We start from the raw sequence: 16,969 nt of genomic DNA, 5'->3' as shown, positions 1-16,969 counted from the left end.
GAGTCACGTGATTCTCTTCTGCAACCTTCTGACAAAGTCGGTGAGGAAGCCAGATTCAATAACAACTGTGTTTCTAACTTAACGGCCGCAAGGATTCACTTAATAACTGGGTCAAGACAGGTCATAAAAGGGGGCAAAACCCAACTTAACGAATGTCTTGCGTAAATTTGGGGCTCAAACGTCTCACAACTTCTGGGTGGGACCTTGACAGGGGTCTTCAAACTGGACCCTTTTATGACTTGTGGACTTCAACTCCCAGAATTCCTCAGCCAGGCACGCTATTTAATAAAATAAAAAATGGAAACCAAAAGAAATATATTTGAACCAGAAGCTACCGTTTTGCTATTTCTATTTATCTGCAGTCACTGTGAGTTTTTTTTTAAAAAAACTCCCTTTCTTAAATTAGATTTAATTTTAGTTTCCAAACAGTTCTTAATGATGGAGCAGGCAAATGTTATCCGCAGACACAATTTTGCTAATGGCTGGTAGAAGACAGGATGAGGTAAAACCGTATTGCAAAGAAAGGAGATTTGGGACAATTTCTTTGAATATAAATATAATGTATTTATGCTGCATGTAAATGTAATATAATTGTACGTATTAATGCAAACTTTCCAGCCTTTGCAAATGAAACCAAGAGAATAAAGGTAGAAGGCAAACAGGCTGAAATATCAGATCAGGGTTTTTACACCTTAGATAATATTTGGGGTGGGGAAATGGCTTTAGAAAATTTTGGCTTTCTTTCACAGTTTTTCTTCACTCGGGCCATCCCTCCTTTAGCAAATAAATCACTTCAAGTAAGCTGAAGAGGCAGCTCCTCCTCCTCCATATGGACTAGCTGCTTGGAGAACCTGTATATTTTGGAGGAAACAGATGGCAAACACCACCCTGTGGCCGGTACCCACAAAAACCACATTAATCGCTCCGCCGTTGCTCCAAACAGGCTAAAGCAAAGCTCTTGAGCGACGCCTTTAAAATGATGCAATTCTCAGTATTTGTAACTGCAGAATGGCAGCTCCTGAGCATGTGCAGAGCTGAAGCACTGGAAAACCACTTTAGAGAGGTGGAGAGAAAGGAATGCAATTAGAGCGCTGGTCCAATTTATCCTTCCCCTCCTTTTAAGGGGGGGGGGTGGCGATCCAAAGGGTTAGAAATTCTTGCAAATGGATTTCCTTCAGTGCCCTTGGCCTCTCAGCATCTTCTCGCTCATCAGCTCCGCGTCGGAGTCGTGAAGAAGCTTGATGTTCTTGTATTTGCACGTCCTCTGGAAAGCGAAAAAAGAACGGACCCCGAGGCCGTAAAATGGGGTGGGTCAGTTGGTTTGCAAATGATAGCCTAAGCATATTTTTGTCAAGGAGCAAGGCTGGAGATGCATGGTTTCTAGAGGTGGGTCCAGGCCAATAAATGACCTACTGGGGGGGGGAGGTCCATGGTGGTCTCTGAGCTTGGGGGGATTTTCTTGCAGACGTTTCATGACCCAGCTAGGTTACATCATCAGTGCAAACACCATGGCTTCTAGCACTGATGATGTCACCTAGTTGGGTTAGGAACGTCTGCAAGAAAACCACTCAAGCTTAGAGAGCACCAAGGACCCCTCAGTTCTCCTCTACTACCACCTCCTCCTCTTCCTCTTCCTCCTCCTCCTCCCCCATCCCCCCTCCCCCTCCCCACAATCCCCCACTCCCTTATCACATTGATGATGTTACCTAGTTGGGTCATGAAACGTCTGCAGGAAAACCACCCAGCTCAGAGAGCACCCATGGTTCAACCCTGATCTACAAGTATTCTCCTCTATCAAATGTCCTAGTACCTCTTGGCACATGAATTCAATCAAAGCTGAAAATGAATTTAAGAATTAAAAATTCCCTTTTTTTTTCCAGGTCAGCCTTCAGGCCAGACCCCACAATTACATCAAATATAACATCTTTTTTAAAAAAAAATAAAAAATATTCATGAACAACTCGATTGCCTATAATCAATCCATCAAGTAGCAATCAACAGTGGAAGTAAATAAGTATCCAGGCACCTTCCTTCCTTCTTTCCTTCCTTCCTTCCTTCCTTCCTTCCCACCCACCTTCTCTTCTCTTTTGCCTTTTCAACCTTCTATAAAAACCATCTCTTGCAAAAAAAAAAATCAGATTACCTTGCTAGTGGTCAACTCCTTCTGAATTAGGGTTTTGAACTCGCTCTTCTTCAACGGCTCGGAGTCCGGGGACTTGCTTGGGACCACCTTGGACTGACGCTCAATCATCTCGTTGAAGGCTCGGAACAGTCTGGACATCTTGAAGGATCTGTCCAGGCTTCTGGTGAGGAAGAAAGGATGGACGGGGGCTAAGGAGAAGAACTAGAAGTCAAGGCAATCTTCTCTAGAAGATCAGACCTCAGGGTCTTCTAATCTTCTATTTTTCCTCACCCCCCCTAGGTGTCACCTTCAAAGCTGGGTCCTGTCCCTGCAGGAGGAAAGAAAGAGAGAGGTGGACAACAAGAAGAACGGAGCCAAAGTTGACTCATGGCGTGGTCTGATCATCTCCTATATACATCCTTGGGTGGTGCCCAAGCTTTGAGGATCAATGTGAAGGAACAATACAACCCCTTCTCATCTCCGGAGCTGTCAGCTTTTCCAGAAGCTCAACCGGTCTTCTCCATGCTCAACAACATGGATCTAGGCTTAAGGTGAGCCAAGCTGGCCCAGCCTGTCTTCTTTCTAAATTCTGGAAGGGGTGACCTACTTGAAGAGATGGGTTGTTTTTAAAGTTGCTACACATTCAGACCTAGCATCGATCTAGTTATCTGGAGTTTGAGCAACAACTTTGTGAGTGGGGTGGCTGAAAGGATGGGATTGAAATAATAGAATAGAATGTAGAATATAGAATGTAGAATATAGAAAATAATAGAATAGAATAGAATAGAATAGAATAGAATAGAATAGAATAGAATAGAACAGAATAATAACAGAATAGAATAGAATAATAACAGAATAGAATAGAATAGAATAATAATAGAATAGAATAGAATAGAATAGAATAGAATATTTAACTGGTTCTGACTGGATGGTTCCTTCCCTTCTCCACCATCCAGTCAGAGCTGAAGAAGCTTCCTGAGTGAGCAGCGAAACGTCTTCAGAGAAAAATAAAGAAAGTCCAGTAGCCTGGGGGGGGGGGGAAGCATCTTTGGGGCATTGGCTCTGCTCCCAAACCCACCATTTCCATCCTAATTCAAAGCCCCACACAGCCCGGGACTTACCGAGATGCAGGATGCAGAAGCTCCGGCTTGGCTAGGCGGAATAAAATTTTGCAAACCCCAAAAGCAGCTTCCTTGAACCCAGCGTCTAGAAGACGTGGGTGGTGGATGAGGGTGACCTAACCTGCTTTTCCAAGGCTGGCCCGGCTCTATTTACGGCGCCGTTTGATGCAACCCTGCCAGGAGGAATTGCAAAGTACACCTCGGTCTCAGCCCAAAGTCGCAAAAGAATAAAACGAACCTCAACTAAAAATTCTCAGTTGACTTCACTTAGGGGCTGCCACAAAGAAGAAGAGGGGGGGGGGTCACGCTATTCACCAAAGCAGCAGAAGGCAGGAGAAGAAGCAACGGATGGAAACTAACCAAAGAGAGAAGCAACCTGGAACCAAAGAGAAATTTACTGACAGTGAATTTACCAGACTTTTTTTTTTCCAGCGTAAACCTTGTCTCTTTCTTTCCCTCTTAAACCCAGGCCTTTATCCCACAGACCCCCAAAAAATAAACAAATGCATTCTCCAATCTTTGCAGATCTCCAATTATCTTTATTTACGAGCTGGGATTCTCCTCCCATTTTCCTAGGTCACCTTTATGATTCAATTCTCTTTCCACCCTCGGCTCAGCTGGGCTAGGAAGGGCGAGGCCCAATTTAAGAGGACCAAACTAACAAAAACACCAGGGAGAGGAAAAAAAAATGGCATTCAACCTAATTTAAGAGGAGCGATAGCAAAACAAAACACAACGGAGAAAAGGTGCATCGAATGGGGCAGATTTGGTGGGGCAGAAATGGATTGATTTGGGGAAGGAGTCAGATTCAACAAGGATGGTACGGATGGAGGGTCCACTCTGCAACTCAACTCATCAAGTTTCATTGGCCTGCTGAAAATCGGTGCGGGTTTTCTTTAACAAGAAGAAAAATTAGTTTGTTTTTTTAATCGAGAAGGAAAACCAGTTTATTTTCGTTATCGGTGAATTTTATTGTCCGCCGCGATTCAAAATATACAGAGAATGCTTGTAATTTGGCCACTTAGCAATCTCGGCACGGATAAATTCTCCAGGAGACACAATGTCACTGACGTCGCTGTGGGCCAACAATATATATTCGGGCGACAGGTAGCCAATTTTCACCGAGAAATCCAGGAAGCACCTGAGAGCTTTCCAAGCATTATCTTGAGGGGATCGTTCTAGAAAAGAAGGAGAACAGACCGACATTTGTTAGGGAGTCAGAGATAGGCTCATCCAGGACTAAGGATAGATCTGTGGATGCTGGTTTAATATAAACTGACTCGATGTGAGTGGAGCTCAAGCGTGATTCTCTTTGTGTTTATCAGGATAGAATAGAATAGAATAGAATAGAATAGAATAGAATAGAATAGAATAGAATAGAATAGAATAGAATAGAATAAATAGAATAGAATATAGAATATAGAATATAGAATATAGAGAATAGAATAGAATATAGAATATAGAATATAGAATATAGAGAATAGAATAGAATAGAATAGAATAGAATATAGAATATAGAATATAGAATATAGAATATAGAATATAGAATATAGAGAAGAGAATAGAATAGAATAGAATAGAATAGAATAGAATATAGAGAATAGAATAGAATAGAATAGAATAGAATAGAATATAGAATATAGAGAATAGAATAGAATAGAATAGAATAGAATAGAATAGAATAGAATAGAATAGAATATAGAATATAGAATATAGAATATAGAGAATAGAATAGAATATAGAATATAGAATATAGAGAATAGAATTGAATAGAATAGAATATAGAATAAAATAGAATTAGAATAGAATAGAATAGAATAGAATAGAATAGAATAGAATAGAATAGAATAGAATAGAATAGTTGGAAGGGACCTTGGAGGTCTTCTAGTCCAACCCCCTGCTCAAGCAGGAGACCTTATGCCATTTCAGACAAATGGTCATCCAATCTCTTCTTTAAAATCTCCAGCATTGCAGCATTCACAACTTCTGGAGTTGTGGGTTGTGAAACTGGGGGTCCTTGGTGCTCCCTGAGCTTGGTGTTTTTTCTTGCAGACATCACCCAACTAGGAAGGAGGAGGAGGAGGAGGAGGAGGAGGAGGAGGAGGACCTGTACCGTGGAAGTGTTTTGTAGCAACGAGCTCCAGACCAGTGTGCTTGTAGTGTTTACTGAACAACACTGTAACTTCTCCAGGGAAGTTGCTCTGGGGAAGACCTGCCCATCCACAATTTTATTGAGGCATCCCACGCAGAGCACAGGTTCCAAGGGTGGGGCCCTGCAGAAACTTGGCTGAGGTTGTGGCTTGCTGGCATCCTTGTCTTAACCTCACGGGTGTCAGGATCCATTGAGGTTGGCAGGTTGCTCAACTTCCCCAAAGCTTCCTGGTTCTTCCAGGAGGAGGAGAAGGAGATTCTGGCAGAGCGAGACCGAGGCAGACTCACCCAGCGTGACCCTCGGCTCGTCCGGCCAAGCATAACATCCGCTGAAACTCAGCTGCCCACAAACAAACCGTGGCTTGCACGCTCGGCCACCAGCAAAGCTGGCCTAGCTTGCAGTTTCCCCCATGATCAGATTTGGCCCTGGGGGGTGGGGAAACTCCAAGGCCCAAATATTATGGCTGTCGTGGCTTAAAAATCCTCCTAACAACCCTGTGAGGTGGGCCGGACTGCAAGAGGGAACCAACCCACGGCTCCAGGATTATTCCACGAGTTTGGCACCTGAGTAAAACATCTCCCTGTCCCATTGCAACTTTCTTGACCCCCGTGAAACTTTCTCTCCCGGGCCCTCTGCCCATTGCTTTCCCTCTAGTGTGGTTTGATGCTTCACACTGAGTTTTAATGGTAGCCTGCCCCTAAGCATGGAGGCTCCGTGTATTCCCTGCGATGACTAACTCGGCGTTTTTCTGAAGTTGTGGACAAACTTACCCACAAAGGTGCCGATGAACGCAATCCCCAGAGAGAGGTCGTTGTAGCCATAGGTGTGGGATCCTTCGTTGCGCCAGCCCCGTCCTTCGTACACGTAACCATCCTCACCGATCAGGAAACTGGAGGGAGGGAGGGAGGGAGGGAGGGAGGGAAGGAGGGAGGGACAGAGGAAGGAAGGAAGGAAGGAAGGAAGGAAGGAAGGAAGGAAGGAAGGAAACGGAGGGAGCAGAAAAAGAAGGGAGGGAGGAAAAGAAGAATGGGAATGGAGGAGAAAGAGAGGGGAAGGGAAGGAAAAGAAGAAAGGAAAGGAAAGGAAAGGATATGGCTGATTTCAGTCAGATTTTACAAGCCACTTAGGACCAGATACGTCTTTTCCATCCAGTTACATGGCGGATCTCAAACCATTAAGCCAAATTTAAGACTAGAAAATATCAGATATTTAGGCCAGACTGGAGCAAAACATTCCAGGAAGAACCTGCCTCGTTGTTTAAAATAACAACAACAACAACAACAACAACCACATAGGGAAGCACCTCCACATAATCCCCAGGAGTTTCCCCCAGGTCCAGAGAGCCTTAATTTTTATCGGGGGGGGGGGGTTTAATCCAGAACCTAATCCAGCATCCCGTCCTCCTCACCTGTACGCTATATCACACCACCCTTTGAGGTTCATGTGGTAGTTCTGGATCCCCTTGACTTCGTTGTGGCAGTGGGTGTGAGTCCGGCAGGGGTTGCCGGCCGTGTGGATGATGACCACGTACTCGGGCGGGACGTCCCTCAACGGCACGGAGCAATTGGCCGGCCTGGCTCCCCATTTCGAGGGGGTGATGAGTCGGAAACAACCTGTGGCTGGAGAAAGGAAAGCAATGGAGCCTTGCAGGGGCCAAGGAGGACCCCAGGGCAGCCTTCAAGGGCAGCCCCTAGAACCGCCCCTACGTGCAATCTTGACCTTCTATCAGTGGACCTGATCTGGGCCAATCCAAGCCTTCGTTCTGGACTACTTTCACTCAGGCCAAGAATTTGTACATAGAACACAGAACTTCATCAGAGTTGAAGGGGGGCTTGGAGGTCTTCTAGTCCAACCCCCTGTTTGAGCAGGAGAGTCTCTAGAGTAGACCATCCCAGACAGATGGCTGTCCAGTCTCTTCTTGAAAGCCTCCAGTGATGGAGCACCCGCAACTTCTGGAGGGAAGCCGTTCCACCGATTAATTGATCTGGGATCACAGAATGACAGAGCTGAAAGGGACCTTGGAGATCTTCTAGTCCAACCCAACCCCTTGCCCAAGCAGGAGACCCTAGACCATTCCAGGCAAATGGCTGTCCAATTTTCTCTTAAAAACCTCCAGTGATGAAGCACCTACAAGTTCTGGAGGCAAGATGGCTTGGAAACTGACTTGGGCAGAGGACAGATTGTATTTTTTTTTTACCAGATTTATACCTTGGAGGAGTAACACACCCCATGATCGTTGCTCAGGGTGGATAGACGATCCTTAGAACTTCCTCCTCAATGTGGTTGGTGAACACCACTACATGGAGGACTGTATCATATGCCCCTCACCCTACCTGAACAAGATTTGGGGCTTACCTTGAGACAGAGAGCATAAGATGAAGAAACAGATCTGCAGTTTGGTCATCTTCTCCCGATGCTGGTTGCTCTGAGATCCTCTGAAAAAAACCAAGATGTTTGGGATCAAAACTGGTCAAGTCCAGCAACAGAGTTTGGGCTGCCCGACCACAAAAACAACATCCCTGCTTATCTTCCATATAGAACACCACCTTTTGGTAAATAGTTAATTAAGCCTAAGATGTACGTAGGTCAAAAAAGACTTAGGAGCAGATGTTCTACCACCAGCTTTCTCGCTAGCCCCTGAAGCTTTCGGCCTGAGTCTACAACTCCTTTGGACTAATAGTAGAGCTGGCCTGCTCATTGTTCCTCCTATTGTAAATCTGTCAAGATGGGGACCCTGGAATACGCTGTGCCAACCTTTGTCCATTATACGGGCACCTGGTCAACTTCTCTGATCACCCTCCATAATTTAGGTTTCCAACTTCAACCATCTCAGGAACGAGACCAGATTAAGGGGAGGATCACATCGTCACGGTTATCGATCTGGACACTAAAGTTCCTTTTTGGGGACCTTGTCTTCAGAGGCCCCCACCCAAGTAAAATGTAGCAAATGACAGCAGTGAAGAGGATTTTGCCAATGGTGGCATCAAGAACGTGGGAGATCTTCCCTCCAAGATGGTCTTCCAAAGCCAATGAAGATATTCTCCTCCAGGAGGAGGACCTCACCTCCTCCAGATAGCCGAATTCTAAACTCTATTATAATTTCCAACCAGAGGTGAAGGTTGAATAGCTTCAAGAAGACCACTCAGATATTTCTACAGGAATCAGACGACCTGGGCCTATTCTGACCTATCCTGAAATGCATTTATGGGCCTTCACTTCTCAAAGAACAAGTGGTAGACTTGGGAAAAAAAATTCTAGAAAGACCAACTCAAAGGCTGAGAAAGACATCAGAAGGAATGAGATGACTTGAAGATGAGGAGACACTTCTTATTAATTCAGGACATCCCTCCTCCTTTCTGTGTCTCTCTGGAAAATCTTCAGATTTCGATCAGATATCTCATGGAATGGAACTACAGAGACGTGATCCCGGTTGCTCATCCTTGTATGTTAAATTAGTAGTTATGTTGTTATTTGACACCTCTTATTAAATTGAAACATCTCTCTCTCTCTCTCTCTCTCTCTCTCTCTCTCTCTCTCTCTCTCTCTCTCTCTCTCTCTCTCTCTCTCTCTCCCTCCTCCTCCTCCTCCTCCTCCTCCTCCTCCTCCTTCTTCTTCTTCTTCTCTAGATATCTAGCTATCTATCTTCAAATCTTAGTAAATATCTCATGGAACACAGCCAAGCAGAGGTGACCCTGGTTGTTCGCCCTTGTACCTTAAATTAGTACCCGTGTTGTTGTTGGGTTTTGCCCACGGGTTGTGTGCCTCAAGGCAGGCAGGGAGCTTGTTTGGATAATGCAAGCAGAAAGAAATTGTCTGGAACGGAGGACATCACAACTCCATCAAGGGGTTCAGCCTCTCCTGCGCTCCTCAGATGAAGAACAACCGAGATAGCAAGGAAGGGACGAAGGGCTTTCCACCTACCTGTGCAGGTGTCTTCCGGAGGAGCGACGTGGCGTTCTGCCTCTCCGGTCCCCGAGGCCGACGGTGAAGATTGCAACCTGTTGGAAAGAAGGAGGAGGAAGGCAACCCGAGCTGTCACATCAGCCAGGCCATGTCGAAATCTCCTCCAGTGTGGAGAAAGACGATCCCGGCTTCAACTAGGGTAATTCCAGGGCTGGGTTCTACAAAGGACCCCTTTGTGGCCATTCAGACATGACTTATAGGCCTTGTGCAAGGTTTTGAGAAGGGGGTGTGTCGGGGAGCTGGATTGTTGCGCACAGTTGCAACTTTTGCACGCCCACGGCGGCCTGCGAAACACGCTACAGCCGAAATCCAGAAGAGTGAAGCAGAGGAGACAAGTTCACAAAACGGGCTGGTGCCTAGAGAAGGAAGCCAAGCAGGAGATAAGCCAGAAAGAACCAGGAGCCCCCAAATAACCCTGAAAGAGGCTCGGGTGGGCTCAGAGCGGGAGACTTTGTGTTTTAACTTAGTTGGTGTCGTCTGGGATGCTAGATAATTTAAAATCTAATTGATTTAAAAAAAAACGGGGTGCTGTTAAAGCTGGAGGTCCCGTAAAATATTTGGATTTCATATATTTATTTAAAATTAATATAGAGTTTTCTTTCTCTCCTCATCCTCAACTTCCTTTTCTTCCTTCCTTCCTTCCTATCTAGCTTCCCTATTCCTTCCTTCCTCCCTCCCTTCTTCCTTCCCTTCCTTCCTTTTCTATTCCTTCCTTCCTTCCTCCCTCCCTTCTCTCTTCCTTCCTTCTTGCCTCCCTCCTTCCCTCCCTTCCTTCCTTTTCTATTCCTTCCTTCCTCCCTCCCTCCCTTCTCTCTTCCTTCCTTCTTGCCTCCCTCCTTCCCTTCCTTCCTTTTCTATTCCTTCCTTCCTTCTTTCCTTCCTCCCTCCCTCCCTCCCTTTCTTCCCTTCCCTTCCCTTTTAGCATGTGTGTTTCTATTCAACCACAAGAGGGCAGCAGAAGCCATAAAATATAATTTTAGGCTATTCTATATATATATATTTTTCCTCCCATTTTAATTCCACTCTAAAGGAAGTTTCTCTGTGCCCACCCCACCAAACCAGCCACAAACCTGGATGCCACTTTGGGTTATTCGTTTGGATTAATTTTAACCTTGGCTAGCTTTTCCTTTCAGACGTGTCAGCTGGCTGCTGGCTGAGGTCATCGAACCGGTGGAGGGAGAAGGTATCACCAAAGGCCATCTAGCCCAGCCCTCGGACAACCTGTTAACCATCCTCAAGAGGACTGGCCCCTTTTTAAAAAGCTCCAATTAGGAAGAACTTATTGCCTTTACATGCCCTCATTAGCCCACTGCTCATTGCAACACCAACCTTGCTATCAAGCAGGGTTTTTTCCATGCAATTAAAATATTTAAAGCAATTTATAAGCAATGTTGGCAGCTGATGCTTGATTCACACTCAATTATTTATTATAATTATTTATAATTCCCCTACCTGGGATTTTCCCAAGGGGTATTCCTCCTGATAGTTTTTTCTGGCGATGTCCAGGCAAAACATGTCAAGCTTGCAAATTTAGCTTGACCTTATGTCAAAACCACTGATAATTATCTTTATCGCCCCATATTATTTTTTCTTATCTGCTGTCAGAGTTCGGGAAACATTCCCAGTTCTTTCAGCTTTGGGACTACAGTTCCAATGCATCAGGGTGGGCTCAAGCGAACTGAGGCTGATGAAAAATGTAGTCCTGTGCTAAATTGGGGAACAGGGGCTCTGCATTCAGGCTAGTGGCAGGAAAAGCCTAGGAAATTAGGAATACGATGTGGAACATAGAATCATAGCATTGGAAGGGACCTTGGAGGTCTTCTAGTCCAACCCCATGTGAGAATACAGAATAACAGAGTCGGAAGGGACCCCGGAGATCTTCTAGTCCAACCCCCTGCTCCGAATACAGAATAACAGAGTCGGAAGGGACCCCGGAGATCTTCTAGTCCAACCCCATGTGAGAATACAGAATAACAGAGTTGGAAGGGACCTCGGAGGTCTTCTAGTCCAACCCCATGTGAGAATACAGAATAACAGAGTCGGAAGGGACCCCGGAGATCTTCTAGTCCAACCCCCTGCTCCGAATACAGAATAACAGAGTCGGAAGGGACCCCGGAGATCTTCTAGTCCAGCCCCCCCCCCCGCTCGGAATGCAGAATAACAAGAGTTGCAAGGGGAATTCTGGTAGTTGAAGCCCATCCCTCTTCAAGTCGCCACACTTGAGAAACCCTTCAGCTGATCTTCTACGCCCTTCGTGATCCTCCCACCCACCCCACCCCCCAAAAAATTAAACCTTGAAGAACACGACAACCGCACCATTTTGGGGAAGATTAAAATCTTTATTATTCTGGGCCCCCCAGGGCTGAGCCCAGAAGCCTCGAAGAGGTGACCCTGATTAGACCGGCCGCTGGCTCAGTGTTTGTGGTGGAAGTCATCATGACACTGGATCATGAATCTCCCCACGAGAGTCATGAACTCCTCAAAAGACAGCATCTGGTCCTTATTCTTGTCCAGCTCGTTGAAGAGGCGGTCCATGGCCTCGGTGTTCTTAGTGCTCTGCAAATTCCAAAGAAAACAACATTTTTAATGGTTTGGGCCCTATCATCAGCCTGAGAAAATCGCTAAGACAGCATTGGAAAAGGAAGAACAAGGGATGCGACCGGTCCTCGATTCACGACAATTCGTTTAATGACCATTTGAAATTACAACGATGCCAGGGGGGGAAAGAAAGTCCTCCGATTTATGACCCTCGTCTCATTCCCCCCCCCTCCAAAGTCACGTGATCAAAATTAAGGCGCTTGGCAACCAGGGTGTACTTACATTCTGGGGGCGCATGATCCACACTTACGACCTTCCCAGCCAAAGCAGCCGGTAAGGGAAACCCGATTCATTTAACGACCAGGGGGTTCACTTAACAACCTTGGCTGAAAAGGGTCGTAAGATCGGGCAGGATTTATTTTAACAGCCCGCCTGGCTTAACCCGTGGAAATTCTGATCCCAAATTTTGGCCGTAAGGACTGGCTGAGTGGTTTGGGGATAATGGGGAGATTGAGCTGAATGCTGAAAAAAATGGGGGGGAACAGGGGGTTTTTTTCCTTTTTTTTTTCCCAAACAGCTTTAGAAAGAAAAAAAAAAAAACCGGGGAGAGGGGAAACCTATTTTTTCCCCCAATTTTTCCGGGTTTTTTTTTTCCAGGACCACCACCCAAGGCCGGAAGCTGGCCAATCACCCCACTTGGTTGCTGAAGCACCACCAAATTTCATTTTCTCAACATTCTGGTTTTGTTTTGTTTTGTTTTCCACGTCTATTTGACTTTTTACCCATTTCGGTCCGTTTTGCCTCTGGTTTTGGAAGCCATGAAAGGGACTGGCTGCAGTATTCTCAGCGGCCACCAGAGGCCGCCACAGCACCCTTCAGCTTGAAGCTTCGGTTGATGCCTTCAAGTTTGGGCGACTTTCTCCATGAAAGTCAAGCTTCTTTATGGTGGATCCCCATTTCTCCCTTCTCCCGTCCCTTCCCTTCCCAATTGTTTTTTTTAATCCAAAGGAAACAAAAAGGTTCTTTTCACCTGAATGTAGTTTGGAAGCTGCTCCCTCAGCAAGTTGGCAAACTCTCCCTTGGAGAGCATGTCCGGATGTTCCGTTATAGTGGAATATTTGTGAAAGACGTCCATGATGCAGTCGCAACATTTTTCCAGCTGAGTCTTAGACATTTTGCTTTGCTTCTGATCTGGAAGAATCAAATGATCAGTCGGTTATCACAAGGCAAGATTGGAATTCGTCGACTCATCCCGGAGCTCTAAGCGCAAACGGTCGAATTGAGCCTCAGTTCTCCCCTTACTTTTTTTTCCCCTTCTAGGCTCCTTTTTTTCCTTCCAAAACTTCCCAAATAGTTCTTCCCAGTATTACAGAAACTATCGATTGTAGAATTTAATTCCCATTAAACAGGACATGAGAACAATTAGTCAGTGGGTCACCTCCAGGAGTTATGAGTGCTCCATTGCTGGAGATCTTCAAGCTTTGACAACCCTTTGACCGGGATGGAATGGGTTCTCCTGCTTTGGGTTGGACTAGATGACCACCAAAGTCCCTTCCAGCCCCAGGACCCTATGACTCTATGCTATTATGACTCTATGATCCTAAGATTCAAAATTTTGAGCTGGTTCCAAGGACCCAGTTGGACCATTTTAGGTCGGCTAATTTCCAAGGTGAAAGGGGGGGGGGGAGAACCACAGTTGATTTTGACCCTGGAGCTTTTGCCAAGTTGGACCTTTTCCCCTTTCTTGGCACGTGGCCAGTAGAAAGTGCCCATCCCAGCGTGGGACCAGATGGCAACTGGTTTGTGTCAAGAAGAGACCTTTAAAAAAAAAATTAAGAGGAGGTCCCTAGTTCTGGAAAGAAGGTGGTCTTGTAATGAAGGCCACACGAGACATGGCTTCACCCTTGTTGGACCTTCCGACGTCTGGCTCTTCCCCTGGAGCTAAAGTCTCTAGTCCTCATGGTTCTCCCTAAACTGCTTGACACTGAGATCCAGCCTTGGGCTGCAAAAGTTCTCCAGATCTTCAGACCGGAGTTGTCGGACCCAAAGCTGAATCTGCCTCAACAGAGCGATTCCCCGCCCCCAATTTTGGCCTTCTGGACCCAGAGAAGTCTTGAACCCTTGGCCAAGAGCCTCCACTTACCTCCCACGTTGATAGATAAGAGAGCAAGGTTGGTCCTGGATGAAGTGAGGATCTTCGCAACGCTGTCATCTTTTATAGAGCTTTGCCTCCACCCTTCCTTGCGAAATCGTCCTATCCCCACACACACACACACACACACACACACACACACACACCGACCAACTCCTTTGCGGCCCTCGCAACGTTGTCTCCTCTTGCTCAAGGTCTCAGAACTTCCTCAATATTTTGACTTCCTTCCAGGTAAATTTCCTGGGCAGCTGATTCTGCCTTGTCACTTCTTTGTGTGAAGATTGTGCATAAACGTACTGGCTCTTTTGCTCAATCCTATAAACATCAGGGCTGGGTCTGTTTTTATTTCTTCTTCTTTTCTAAAATCCCTTTTATTCCCTTTGGGTCTTCAGAAGTGATCCCCCAAATAGCCCTGCGTGGATTTATTGGCTGACTGATTGACTGATTGATTGGTTGGTTGGTCGGTTGGTTGGTTGATTGATTGATCGGGATCCGTCCATCTATCCATCCATCCACCCATCCATTCAATTTACGTATATATTTGATTTTCTGGATAGGGAACATTGTCAGTTTTATGTTGGGGGCAGAAATGAACCTCTTTTTTCCCCCAGAAAGATGTGTAGAATATAAACATTTGAAACTGGATAATGGAGATTCTTCCCAAGAGGGAGGGATGAAGGTAGGAAGAAAGGAAAGAAGAAAAGAAGGAGAAAAGGGAAAAGGAAGAGACGGATGGATGGGAAGAAAAGAGGGAGGGAGGGAGGGAGAGAGGGAAGGAAGGAAGGAATAGATGGGAAGAAGAGAGGGAGGGAGGGAAGGAAGGAATAGATGGGAAGAGAGAGGGAGGGAGAGAGGGAAGGAAGGAATAGATGGGAAGAAAGGGAGGGAAGGAGGAAAGGAAGGAATAGATGGGAAGAGAGAGGGAAGGAGGGAGGAAAGGAAGGAATAGACGGGAAGAGGGAGGGAGGGAGAGAGGGAAGGAAGGAAGGAAGGAATAGATGGGAAGGAGGGAGGGAGGGAAGGAATAGATGGGAAGAAAAGAGGGAGAGAGGGAGGGAGTGAGGGAGGGAGGGAGGGAGGAAAGGAAGGAATAGATGGGAAGAAAAGAGGGAGAGAGGGAGGGAAGGAAGGAAGGAATAGATGGGAAGAGGGAGGGAAGGAGGGAAGGAAGGAGAGTTAGTTCAGTTTTAATCACATTGAAATGTTGAAAAGGAAGGAAAGATCTGCTTTATGTAACCTTCCTTGTTTAAAAAAAAAGAGAGAGAAAATAATTTGGGACCAGAGCCTGGATCTTTCCTGTAGCCAGCTCCCACTTGGCCAAGGGCCTTTTCCCGGCCGCTGCCTTCTCCTCTCCTAACCAGTTCAGACAAAATCAGAGAGTTCAAAGAGCAGAATGCAGATAAGCTGGAAGAGCCAGACAGCTGCAGGTTCGAGCATCTGGAGGAAAAAAAAAGTTATTTTTATTTCTGTCTTTTATTCTATCTGGAAAAGGAGGACTCTTTTGCCTCTGGCTCCCTTTCTGAAATAAGAACCGCTGGAAAATTCCAGCTTATCCAAGGACGCTTGTTCATTCTTGTAAGTCACCTCACCGTTTCCTGTCTTGTAAGCAAATATATATAAACATGGAAGCGTTTTGCTCTCCATTTTCCCCGTCTTCCCCCTTCAGCCGGTTGTGCAGTTTGGGTTAAGAATTGAGCATGTGGGAGGGGGGGGGCGTTGTTATTTTTATTTTATGTTATTTTTTTCCTCTTCCCTCCTCGCCTCTCTTTCCTTTTCTGCTGAGCCATTCTCAATGGCTCTTTCATTCTTCATCAAACAGAAACCGCCTCAGCACGCATAGGGCCTGTTTGCAGCTGGGATGGATTGTGTAGCGTTGTGGCTGTGCGTTCAAAATAGCTCCGGTGGGGCCCCTTGACCCACATTTCTGCTTAGAAATTGCTAGAGAGCTCTGCTTCAAAACTCCGGTTTCGTCCAGAAATTTATTAGGAAAGGCCGAGGATCATAAAAACACGCCAGATCTCAGGATCTGATTAGTGGGTGGGTGATTCCCCCCCCAAAAACCCAGATTGGCTAGGGGGGGGTAAAGAGAAGTGAAGGAAAAGAAACACAGGGAGTCCTCGGCTTACGGCCACAACGGAGCCCCAAATTTAAGTCGCTAAGCGAGGCATTTGCGAAGTGGGTTTTGCCCCATTTTACGACCGTTCTGGCCCCAGTTCTTAAGCCAATCCCTGCCGTTCTTACGTGAATCCACCTTGTCCGCTGAAGTTGCGGGTCAGAAGATCGCAAGAAGGGATCACGTGACCCCAGGACGCGGCTACCGTCGTAAGTACGAGTCAGTTGCCGAGCGTCCCGATTTGGATCAGGTGACCAGGGGGGAATGTGTGAAAGAAGGGTTGTTTTTTTGGTCAGTGCTGTTGCAATGGTCACTAAACGGACCGTCGTAAGTCGAGGACGACTGTATAAAGTTTGAGTAAATAGAAAATTAAAAACAGCCCTGGAAAGAACATCGCTTCTAAGATGTTTGTGGATTGAGAAAAAACCCCCAGGCCTGGGCTTATAAACATCCGTTTAGTGACCGTTCCGAGTTACAGCGGCACGGGAAAAAAAGTTTCTTATGACCGGTCCTCGCACCTATGACCATTCAAGCATCCCTGTGGTCAGGGGATCAAAAACATGAGTAAATTTTAGAGTGTTAATGTTGTTTATGTGTTATAATTGGTTACTTACTTTTATTTATAATTATTAATATGATGTTATAATTATTGTGTTTAATATGTTTGTTTAAAAGAGAGTTAAAGGGTGTTACAGATTTGTTAATCTAATAGTTGATTAATGTTAGATAGAGTATGGTTATTGTATTGTTAACCCTGTGATTGGCTCTGGGAAGTGGGGGGGGGAGGGAGGGGGGGGGGGAAGGGGGG

At 45.8% G+C, this 16,969-nt stretch overlaps 2 protein-coding genes across 2 annotated transcripts; both read right to left on the bottom strand.

Annotated features, from left to right (window-relative positions):
* Nucleotides 1–1,174: 1,174 nt before the first annotated feature.
* On the bottom strand, nucleotides 1,175–9,332 carry LOC107285228 (peptidoglycan recognition protein 1-like). Its single transcript, XM_015813401.2, has 7 exons — nucleotides 9,317–9,332; nucleotides 7,751–7,830; nucleotides 6,804–7,014; nucleotides 6,166–6,284; nucleotides 4,241–4,421; nucleotides 2,144–2,303; nucleotides 1,175–1,264 (listed from the first exon to the last, which is right to left on the bottom strand). Exons 2-7 carry the CDS (start codon nucleotides 7,797–7,799, stop codon nucleotides 1,175–1,177), a joined length of 810 nt encoding a protein of 269 aa, XP_015668887.2. The 5' UTR covers nucleotides 7,800–7,830; nucleotides 9,317–9,332.
* A 2,344-nt stretch (nucleotides 9,333–11,676) lies between these two features.
* LOC107285227 (protein S100-A12) lies at nucleotides 11,677–14,079 on the bottom strand. The gene is made up of 3 exons (XM_015813400.1): nucleotides 14,040–14,079; nucleotides 12,927–13,087; nucleotides 11,677–11,914 (listed from the first exon to the last, which is right to left on the bottom strand). The coding sequence occupies exons 2-3, from the start codon at nucleotides 13,068–13,070 to the stop codon at nucleotides 11,771–11,773; spliced, it is 288 nt and encodes a 95-aa protein (XP_015668886.1). The 5' UTR covers nucleotides 13,071–13,087; nucleotides 14,040–14,079; the 3' UTR covers nucleotides 11,677–11,770.
* Between the last annotated feature and the right edge of the window lie 2,890 nt (nucleotides 14,080–16,969).

The sequence above is a fragment of the Protobothrops mucrosquamatus genome, unplaced genomic scaffold, assembly GCF_001527695.2.
Source record: "Protobothrops mucrosquamatus isolate PMUCROS unplaced genomic scaffold, P.Mucros_1.0 scaffold154, whole genome shotgun sequence".
Classification (NCBI taxonomy): Eukaryota; Metazoa; Chordata; class Lepidosauria; order Squamata; family Viperidae; genus Protobothrops; species Protobothrops mucrosquamatus.
This window is presented reverse-complemented; position numbering and strand designations above follow the sequence as displayed.